General features: G+C 29.2%; 1 protein-coding gene across 1 annotated transcript; it reads left to right on the plus strand.

Moving 5' to 3' along the window:
* Window positions 1-8,321: 8,321 nt before the first annotated feature.
* Window positions 8,322-10,921, plus strand: LOC120254926 ((-)-germacrene D synthase-like). The gene is made up of 7 exons (XM_039262895.1): window positions 8,322-8,568; window positions 8,738-9,011; window positions 9,096-9,265; window positions 9,389-9,471; window positions 9,641-9,859; window positions 10,002-10,035; window positions 10,709-10,921. The coding sequence occupies exons 1-7, from the start codon at window positions 8,395-8,397 to the stop codon at window positions 10,919-10,921; spliced, it is 1,167 nt and encodes a 388-aa protein (XP_039118829.1). The 5' UTR covers window positions 8,322-8,394.
* The last annotated feature ends 244 nt before the right edge of the window (window positions 10,922-11,165 follow it).

Below are 11,165 nucleotides of genomic sequence, written 5' to 3' on the forward strand. Positions count from 1 at the left end.
TTGATGGAGATATTGTTAATAATGGTTCATCATTGGTGGGAAGATTTTTTTTTTTTTTAGACATTGCCAAAGATCTCAACACTAATAGAAAAAAAACTATTATTTATGGCTTTGATACCATGATAAAATGTGAACTTATATTTTATCATTCACTGTCAGTCTAATTTATGAGCAATTAAATTACATATTTGAAATGTATATAAGAAAAAGGAAACAAACAATTTATTACACCAACAAATCTAAAATACAAGAGATAAAATCAAAACTAGTAATTTGAAATTTAAATTTTAAAATAATATTAGTAAATTGAAATTTTAAAGTAAAAAATTTACAAAATTTGATTCCACTAACACAAGTGAATTTAGATAAGGAACACCAAGGGTGGACAAAGAAGAGAGTTTGAGAAGGAAATGGAAAGGAAATGAAGGATAGGTGGGGGTGTAAGAAGGAACAAGAAAGAGTGGAAGGTTGAGGGTAGAAAAACAAAGGGAAGAGTTTTATTAAGATTTTATTAAGATTTTGTTAAATTAGGTATTCTGGTCATTTCACAATTTGAGATAAAATAACATAGTTAACCATAAGTCAGGGTCTAATTAATGCAAGGGATGTTTTTGCAATGATAACAAAGATTCCAAAGATTTATATACAACTATAAAAAAGCTTGAGAGGGGTTGGTTTTTAATGTTAAAAGACAAAATTAAAAATGTCCTTTTTTTTCCTTAAAACTCATATATAGTAAATTATAGAGAGAAGGAACTAAACATCTCTATATACTTTTAGGATTACATGTAAATTGTTAGATACATATTTCATAAGCAAAGGGTTTTTTTGACCATGTTTGCCTTGCGATAAGGTTTATGTCCCTAACAAAACAACTTTGGATAAGTTATATATATATATATATATATATATATTATAAAATTTTAAATTTTAATAAATATATTTAATAATTAATTTTAATAAATATTTATTTAATATTTTAAGTCTAAAATACTTAGTTTGTATTAGTGCAAATTAAATTGAGTCACTTCCAAAAAAACGTTTCTCTTCAACGTAATATTTGAAAAAGAAATTCCTCTAATCACACTGCCACTATTCCCCAAACAAACAAGTTGGGATTGAATACTTGGAGTTTTTCTATTGTTTTTTAATAAAATCTTAATTTAATAATAAATTTTAAAAAAATAATAATATTCATAACCATTTATTATTATTTAAAAAATGAAATTTAAATTTTAGATAAATAGGTTATATAAAAAGTCTGGGTTTATTAATTGATCTAGGGGTGGTTAATTCATCAAATAGGCTACATTTACTAAATTCTAAAAGGTTTTCATGGTTTTTTTCTTGATTTTTACAAGAGGTTGGATTCCTACAGTCGTTACAACAAGGCTGTTTTATAGAAGTTGTATAAAAATATTCTGAGGCATATGGCAATAATGGTACTCCTATAAAACTGATTCCAGAGGAATTTATAGTATATCTATGAAAAAAGTTAATTATTATATTAAGGCCTATAATAAATCGAGTCCTCCTAGAACTAAAATCTCTTAAGCTTATGTTTCCATTAAAATGTAAATAGTTTGTTAGGTGCTTACCTTGGTAGAAACTAATTTTACAGGGTGCTAATTGTTGTGTATATGTAAATAGCTGGCCATCGATCTGTTCTTCTTTATATTGTTTTTCTATAGGAAGAATCTTCTTGTATTGTGGAGGAACTAAATTTTCATCTAAGATTGTATTTGAACATCCAGTATCTATTAACCCTAATACATCTAGAGTCCATTCATCTATTTGAATCCTACATGGGATTTTTATACTATATAAAGGTGAATTATTTATGTTTGGTTTTATTGCTAGATTATCTGTAGATAAATTATTTTCAGATATTTCCCCTAGGTTTTCTTCTATTTTATCTAGTTGTTCTTGATAAAATATTGTTTTAGCCTCTTGCTTTTTCTTGATTTTATTCAGAAGAGTATCTTGATTGGACCACATTATTTCTTGGTTAGCCCATAATGTTTTATAAAAGTTTTTAACTTCATTACTTATATAAGGATGATCTAATAATATAGATTTATCAATTTCCATCTTCTAATCTTTTTAGGGTTTCTTGGATTGACTGTATAAGTTTATGTAATGACTCGACAAATGTTTCTAAATATAAAATTCGAAGCTCTAAGGTTTCATATCTATTTATTTTAGGAGGCTCATTTGTAGAGGATTCAGGGGGTAACTGATGGCTATCTATTAAACAAAATCTACAGCTTCCTTTTATACAAATATTACATCTATACCGTAATTTTAAAGAAGGGTATTTATTACAAAAATTACAAGGCTTATCACTGTTCCCACTTCGTGGTATCCAATTATGATTACATAAATTATTCATCTTCGATGGTTATAAAAGGATTATAAAGATTAGTTTCAAGATTATCTAATTCTGCTTCAGAAATTAAGAATTCTAAAGGATCAATATCTGGAGAAAGTGTCTTTTCTCTAGGAGTTTTGTCTTTACTTCTTTTTCTGTGTTTTCTAAGGCAATCCATATCATTTGTTAATCTATCTAAAATAAGGCTTTTAGTTAATTTTATTTGGTCATTACTTTTAATTATATTTTTAAATTTTTCTAACATGTATTCTAACATGTTTACCTCCATTTCAAGTTTCTGTGGGTCTTTTTTACTAATTGTCTGGTATGAACCTCTATAATAAGTTGAGGGTCTTCTTATTCTAATTCGGCTAACATATTTTCAATTTTATCTAGTTGATCTAGATCTCTAAGATGCCAGTCTTGATATTTCTTATTTGATTCTAATCCTAATATTCCATCAACAAAAGCATATTCTTCTTCTTCATCACTAGTATCTTGTTTTGTTTCATTAGGGTCAATATGGCTAATTATACTATATATACTTTCTGTGTCGCTTACATGTTCATTTATATGTAATAAATCTTCATTCACACAATCTATTAATATAGATTCTTTATTATGATAATTTTTTCTTTTTGTACAATCTCTAACCAAATGGTTTGTGCTTCCACATGTAAAACAACTCAACTTATTTTTATAATCTCTTGTTTTATCAAATTTCCTAACATGTTTATCTTTATTTAAATAAGGTTTTCTAGAACTATTCTTTCTAAGATGATATTTTTTCTTGGGTTTGTAATTAGTCTTTTTAAATGTTGTTCTTGGTTTAATGTTGGTGTCATACCTTTGGGGTGTATATATATGTTTACAAAAACTATATTCTCCTTTTCCTTTAAATTGTTTAGTTATTTGGATTTCAGTACATTTTTCTACTAATTGTTCTATGATGAATTTTATTCTAGTCGAAATATTATCTAATTGGGGTAAAACTGGTATCTCTTTATATTTTTTATGGATTAATGTTCCTAAAGGTTCAGGTAATTTCATGAATAGCTTATCACCTATTGTTTTATCATAGAAACATCCGGCTATACAACTATAATACATGAAATCTAGTAGGAATGGTTTAATGAAAGCCCAATTTTTTATTTGTATTTGTTCTAGCTTCTTAATAGCTTCTATCTGTTGTTTACCATAATTTGCATTTGGTGAATCTCCTAATAGTAATAATCTTATTTTATTAACAAAATTATAAGGATTATCTCATAGTTCTAGGTCTCTTACAAAATCTTGAGGGTAATTTTGTTTATAGGCTTCCCATACTGCTCTAGCTGATTCTCCTAAGAATTTCTCTAGATAACTATACATTTCTACTGGTGTTTTTGTATAATCTAACTCATCATATTTTCTACATACCATTTGGCTCCATATTTCAATAATAGTAGTCCATTTTTGAGGGTCATGAGCTGTTAAATTTAATAATCTTCCATCATCTATGAGTAATTTTCTATCTAAAGTTTCTAACTCTAATCTTCGTCCTCTAGGTCTATTTCTATCAGAGATATCATTTTCAGGATTATAAGTATTATAAGGGATCCTACTAGGTTGTCCACTTGGAGCTGACACAGATGTTCCATAAAGAGGTGTATTGCTATTGCTTCCGGTAGGGTATGAAGTGGAAGGGTTATGGGAGGGACTATGGCTGCCTACTCCTGATTCGATAAGATTAAGAAGCGGTTTTACGTCTTTGTCTTGGGCATTTATGCTATTGTAATAAGCAATTAAGTTATGATTTTTATCATACTCTAATGTATCATAGACATCTAAATGTCCCTTTTCTATCATTTCTATTTCTAGTCTTAATATTTCTTCATCTGTTAGTGAAATTCCTTTTTGGATTATTATAGTTTTTATCGGGAATTCTATTCATTATCTTGTTCTTCAGATTGATTATCTTCAATATGAATTGGTTTATAATTACCAAACCGTATACTATAATTATTTTTTTAGTCCTTATAAATTACATAAGTTTCAGGAATTGTGGTATTTCTTGGTGAGTTTTTAAATAAATTCCATTCTAAGCCATCAAATTTACTAGAATTACTAGCCATAGGTTTTATCATTTTAACCCCTTTACTGCTTATAGCACTTATAATTCCATTTATATCTAACTTTATATCTAGTAGTACTATTATCTGTTAGTTTTCCTAAAAATCCTATATTTATTAAAAAATTACTATTTTTTACTAGGTCATCATATCCCTTTGCCTGTATTCCAATTTCTATTAAGTTTATGTCTTTAATACTTACTGAAAAATCTGGGCTACAATAAAAGAGGCCATAGTTATTACTCATATCTATCTCAATGGCTGCTATTAAAGCGTTTCTAGCATCAGATTGCCATCCTTTATCTGCTAAAGTAATTAATACTTTACCCGGGATTTCTTTTCTTATTAATCCTTTAATTTCTATTACAATTAATCCTAAGTGAACTAGTCTTTTTCCGGATCCTTTTATTTTTCTAGTACTCTCATTACTTACTAGGGGGATATTTACTTCTCTGTTGACACAAATATCTCTTCTTCTCTATTTATTCTTATCAACTGGGTATTGAAAATTTAAATTTCCTGTTTTATACAGGACCTTTGGATTTAATAATTCTATCTGATGATTATTATATATTTCTATATCCCTATCTATGTCTATGATTTCCTCTAATGTGGGATTGGTATTTTTATTTTTATTTATATATTTGTTTAGAAAAGAGGGTTTACCAATACTACTATTTTCACTAGTTATATTTTTTGAGGTACTAGCTAAAATATTTCCTTTCCCTTTGAAGGCTTGTATTTTATTCATTTTCGTCCAAATAATATACTATTATTTTCTTTCTTCTTTATTTTATTTTGTTGGTCATCTAATTTTAAGTTATTAATTTGCAAAATTAAAGAATCTATTTTAGAGGTGGCTTCTTTTGTAGTACTTTCCTCATCTATCATTTTTAGCCTATGATTTATTTCTTCTAATTTGTCTAGTAATTGAATTATCAAGTTGATTATGGTATTATTTTGTTTGATTATTTCTTGATTTGCTATTCCAGAGGCTACATAAGTACTTAATCCTTTACTACCACTAGGTTGGTATGCCTCAGTTTCTTCTAAAGCTTTTAAATAAGACTTTTTGTCGTAATTACTCATTATGTGGTACTTAAATGTTTTAATTCTTTTAGTAGTTTAACTATATTATTATACTGGTCTTTGATTTGTCTTGATTCGTTTTGTGTTACTGATAAGACATGGTCTATGTCTAATGTTTCTAATTTATGTAACAGTTTTATTACTTCATTATTCTGATTTTTAATATAATCATTATTAGCTAATAGGTCTTCTACTGGTTGAATCTTTTGAATTAATTTTCTATTCATATTTTCTATTTTTCTTTTTAGTATTTCTAATGTTTGTCCCAGAGAGATCATCATATCTATTAAACTATTTAAACAGGAATTATTACCATGCAAGCATTTCATGAGTAGAATTATTGGGAAAATAACATTTTAATATAAAACCTTCTTTTTCTATATTCTTCTTAGTTATAGAAGGAAAAGCTAAATCTAAATATTTTATACTCATTTTTTAACTAAAACAAGCACTAATGCTATTATATTCAGAGACTAAGTTGCTTTTCATTGTTTCTAATGTTTCAAATCTAATCCTATGCTCGTCTGGAAGATAAAGTTTTCTTTTTATCCATTTTATATGTCTACTAACATTACCCCTTCTGTCTGTAGTATATTTAATAATAGGTATTGTCTCTTCTGCTTCTTTCAAGTATATATATTTTAGTTCTAAATAGTCTTCTTTGTTTAATAACCAAACCGCAAACCTATATCTTATCTGGTCTTCAATTTTAACATTATGTCTAGTTAAATATTTTCTAACCATTTTTAAGTATAGTTCTATGTACCTATGAGGTTTACTATCTCTAATATCTAGAAGAAATAACATTTATATTTGAAAGTTATTTATATTATCATATTGTTCTAGGATTTTATTCCTAATGTAATCTATTCTTCTTTGGCTATCTATAAATTCTGCAGGTTTTAAATCTCTTAATCTTTTAAATTCTGTGATAAGGATTTCAGATTCATCTTTTGTTGTTTGTTCATGTTCTATTTTAGTATAAGTATTCGATTTTCTAATATGATAACTTTTATTTTTTAAATATCTGCGAAGCTTTATCAGAAATAATGCCCTTCTATTTTTTATTATATCTTTCTTTCTTTGATTATTTTTAGAGATATAAACTTCTAATGGTTTTAATATATTTTCTATTCTTTTTAAAGCTATTTCTAATTCTTCAATAGTGTCCACGGGAAAATCAATAAGATAGTCCATAAGAAAAACTAGGCTCTGATACCAATATAACAATCTACTGTTCCTAAGGCCTATGAAATGCCCTAAGAAGAGAGCCTAGGATCAATTTAAACTATAGGTTAATGGTTCCGTACTAGTGTACGGGTCATAATCTTCATATTGATCTCTAATTTCTCTTAGAATAAGATATAATAATTCTAATTGTTGTTGTATGGGTGTAAACTATTACGTGAGTCTGCTTACAGATATATTGAGAATACTTATAAGATAGATATTTCTAATAAAATTATGGAGTTCTATTAAAAGCCATTTACTACGAAAATATTTTTAAGATAAAGTATGCAGAGACTATCTGTTAATAATAATCTTGCTAGATGTAAGCTCTAAAAAGGAAAATGCAAGAAATTAGAACTATGAGTACTCTTACTAGTTCCATGGATTTATTGCCGTGGCAGAAACCCAAGAGACATATAATTATAATAATAATCTTGCTAGAATGTAAGCTCTAAAAAGGAAAAGTGCGAGAAATTAGAACTATGGTACTCTTACTAGTTCCATGGATTATTGCCGTGGCGAAACCCAAGGGAGCATTATAATTATAACTATATTACTTACTAGATTATTTATATTAGAGACAGAATTTAAATAAATGAAAAGAACAACTACTTTACTAGCTGTAACTAGAATTAAAACTAATTTTGCAAGATCTAAAGCAAGATCTAATAGGGAGTTCATAAATTGAAAATTCCTTACTTAGTACTCACGAGAATTTCTATTAAAACAATCCTTGTCTCTCCTTTTCTTTTCCTTTAGTCACTCCTTACCTCTGATAACAACTTCTCATGTTACCAGACATCGAAACTTTTCTCCTGCTTTTTCTAAAAGTTTGTGAAAATCATTTATTATAATATCTCATTGAGCGTCCACTCACCTCACTCTTTCGCCTTCACAAACGGCTGCCCTTGCCTTTCAAGGTACTAGACCGCGGTCCTTTAGCCATAGGAGACATATAATAAAAGATTACGTACCTTAAGTATAACAGGATACTAAGCATGTCTGCTTTATAACAGGAGACATATAAGATTACGTACCTTAATAAATAATGCAACTTTCTTTTATAATGTACGTGTAACATGAAACTGTTTTTATACATGTTAATTATTTTTTATAAACAAGTTATTTTCTTTGTATGATAAATAAGGCAATACAATCCAAATTCTTCATTACAATTTACAGGCTCAACCAATTATCCAAATGAAATTTCACTTTCGTCCCTTAGGAATTGCAATTGTTCATTGGAACAAGGATAAACATTAGCAAATAATAATAGTGCTCAACTATTTGATGATGGAAATGTGCAACCACTTGTTGCCCTATATTTTTCCAATAATTCACCAACTTGATTCCTTCTTCAAATATATACTCATAAAGATATGCACCATTTTCCAACTCCATAAACCATCCTCCACCACAAAAATGTTAAATAGATCTTTTCAACACATTGCATATAGGCCATGAAATTATTTATAAACAAATTAATTATTTTTCTTCTACTTATAAATAAGTGTGGAAGCTTGTGTCATAACTCGAACACATGCCCGATTTCTCTTTCTCTTTCTCTCTTTGATATGTAGGTCACAAATACAAATGGAGCCTGTGAACAATGGTCCTCCTCCTAATGTAATTCATACTCCTACAATGGAGCGGTGTTTCAAGGTTGCAAAGAATGAAGATGTAGTTGTTCGTCCCATTGCAAACTTCCATCCATCTCTATGGGGAGACTATTTCATCACAAATGTTACATTATCATCTACACATCAGGCATGCCATACTGTTTAAAATTTTATTTTTTTAAAAATAGATAAACTACATGTATTAAATGTAAGAAAAAATGAAGGTTGAAGGACAACAGTTGAACAAAGGCATGCCATAGTTTCACTTGTTATTTTAACAAAAAAAAACAAATTAATATATATACATACACATCCAGGAGGAACAGATGAAACAAAGAATGCAAGTACTCGTTAAGGATGTAAAGATTTTGCTAAAGGATGCAAAGGGTTCAATGAGAGAGGAGATGCAACTCATTGATGCACTCCAACGCCTTGGTGTGGCTTATCACTTTGAACAAGAGATCAGTGAAGCGTTATGGTTCATTAATACTTCTAGTTCTTCTGGTCACCATTCATACAGTGACGACGATCTTCATTTTGTTGCTCTTCGGTTTAGATTACTAAGAGAACGTCACTATTATGTTCCACCATGTATTTATATATTTATGTACATCATTTTGGCATGAACATTTTCTTGTGAGTTTGTTTATATCTATATGCATATATATATTGCAGATGTCTTTAACCAGTTTATGGATGGCAAAGGAAAGTTCAAAGAAGAAGTGAGTAATGATTTGAATGGTTTTGTTAAAGCTTGTATGAAGCAGCTTACCTTGGAATCCCTGGAGAGGATTTGTTGGATGAAGCCCTTTGATTTCTACAGAAGCCATTTGCAGTCTCTTGTGGTATATAGGACCAAGCCTAGCACGAAAAGTTAAGCATGCATTGGAAGCACCTTTGAGAAAGAGAATGACCAAATTGAATGCCAGATTATATATACCCATTTATGAAGAAGACACTGAAGCAAGAACGATGTTGTGCTTGAGCTTGCAAAGCTTGATTTTCACATATTGCAATTACTTCATAGAGAGGAGGTCAAAAAGATCAGCATGTAAGTACTCATACAAACTATAATTTTTAGATGATTAATTCTTACCATACTTGGTGGCTTTTGATATTAGCGAATTACAAAAATAGTAACATATATATATATATTTATATGTTTAATTTAACTCATAATTTTGATTGGCTTATATTGAAGAATTCTACTGAATATACAGGTGGTGGAAAGATGTAGGTGTGCCAACAAAGCTGACGTTTGCTAGAGACAGGATAGTAGAACTCTACTTCTGGATATTAGGCGTATATTTTGAGCCCCAGTATTCAAGGGCCAGGATGATGATGGTAAAGGTGATATCTATGGTTTCCCTTATGGATGATGTTTATGATTCCTATGGTACAATGGTTGAGCTGCAACATTTTACTGGTGCAATTCAAAGGTCAAGAAACTTTATCATATATCTTCCAGGTCACTGAACACAAATTACCATGATGATTAAAATTATTTTGTTCACTTTGCTTCCATATCAAATTATTAACCGGACCAGCCCTGCAAGCTTTATTGCAAGTATGTAAATGCAGGTGGGACTTCAAGGCTGCTGATGAGATGGAGAATGTCTGACGAGTTGCTTTCCTTGCCATATATCAGACAATGGGAGAACTTGAAGATGAAGTGCTCAAGGATGGCAAGCTTTACCGCATTGATTACCTCAGAAGAGAAGTGACAATAATTCACTAGTCTAAATAGCTTAGAAATTAAGCATTTCAATATATTTTTAATGTTGACATATAATTTTATAGTTGCAAAAAGTATATTCAATGATGATCGAATTAATTACACCATGAAAATAAATATTTATGAATATTCCATCCATCACAATTTCATAACATATTGAATCACAACAATCTAAACCCTTTATGGATGCAAATTTGTCTTCATTGCATAAAAGATTGCGCTTTTTAACTACAAAGGTTGGTTGCTTGATTCTAGTTAAGATTGTTAGCTGCAATTCAAATGTATTATGAGCTTAAATTTTATAGGATATGAAACCCAAAAGTTATATATATATATATACATATTCATATATATGATATGTATTACCTTAATCAATGCGTTGGTCATATCCTTGTGCTTCAGCAAAAGAAATGCACAAATAACAAAAATATTTGTCTCTTTTTAAATATAACCACACCCATGACATAAGGTTTAACTTCATTTTAGTTTTTCGCAGTTTGAAAAGTTGGCTATTGTATACCTAGAAAGAAGCCAAATGGAGAGATGAATGTATGTACCATCACTGGCCGAACACCTGGAGCTGTCAATCAAGACCTCTACTTTGAATGTTGTTGCTTGTGCCTCATTCATTGGTATGGGAGAAAATAGCAGGAAGCACTCATTTGACTGGGTTACAAGTTTTCCTCAAATTATCAAAGATGTAAGCAAGCTTTCTAGGCTCATGGATGATGTTGGGGTTTTGAGGGTATGCATGATTTCGATATAACTAGTTTAAAATTAAAAAGTTTTTGATTATTTAACTTAAAAATATGTTATTATTAATAAATTATCTTCGACTATGTTTTCCATGAGGTTGATGCAAAGATGGGAAGAAGAAAACATGTTGTTTTCAACAATTCATTGCTGCATGAATGAGTTTGGAGACTCACTAGAAGAGGCAAAAGCAAGATTATTACATTTGGTAGAGGATGCATGGAAGAACATCAATAAGAGAGTGTTTACATCTAACT

This window comes from Dioscorea cayenensis, unplaced genomic scaffold (genome assembly GCF_009730915.1).
Source record: "Dioscorea cayenensis subsp. rotundata cultivar TDr96_F1 unplaced genomic scaffold, TDr96_F1_v2_PseudoChromosome.rev07_lg8_w22 25.fasta BLBR01000744.1, whole genome shotgun sequence".
NCBI classification, from domain to species: Eukaryota; Viridiplantae; Streptophyta; class Magnoliopsida; order Dioscoreales; family Dioscoreaceae; genus Dioscorea; species Dioscorea cayenensis.

Excerpts from the sequence above, each read along its gene's own strand:
- LOC120254926 (XM_039262895.1), top strand. The coding sequence starts at position 8,395 with ATGGAGCCTGTGAACAATGGTCCTCCTCCTAATGTAATTCATACTCCT. Across the intron at positions 8,569-8,737 it reads CATTATCATCTACACATCAG|GAGGAACAGATGAAACAAAG; the intron begins GCATGCCATACT and ends ATACACATCCAG. Across the intron at positions 9,472-9,640 it reads GAGGTCAAAAAGATCAGCAT|GTGGTGGAAAGATGTAGGTG; the intron begins GTAAGTACTCAT and ends CTGAATATACAG.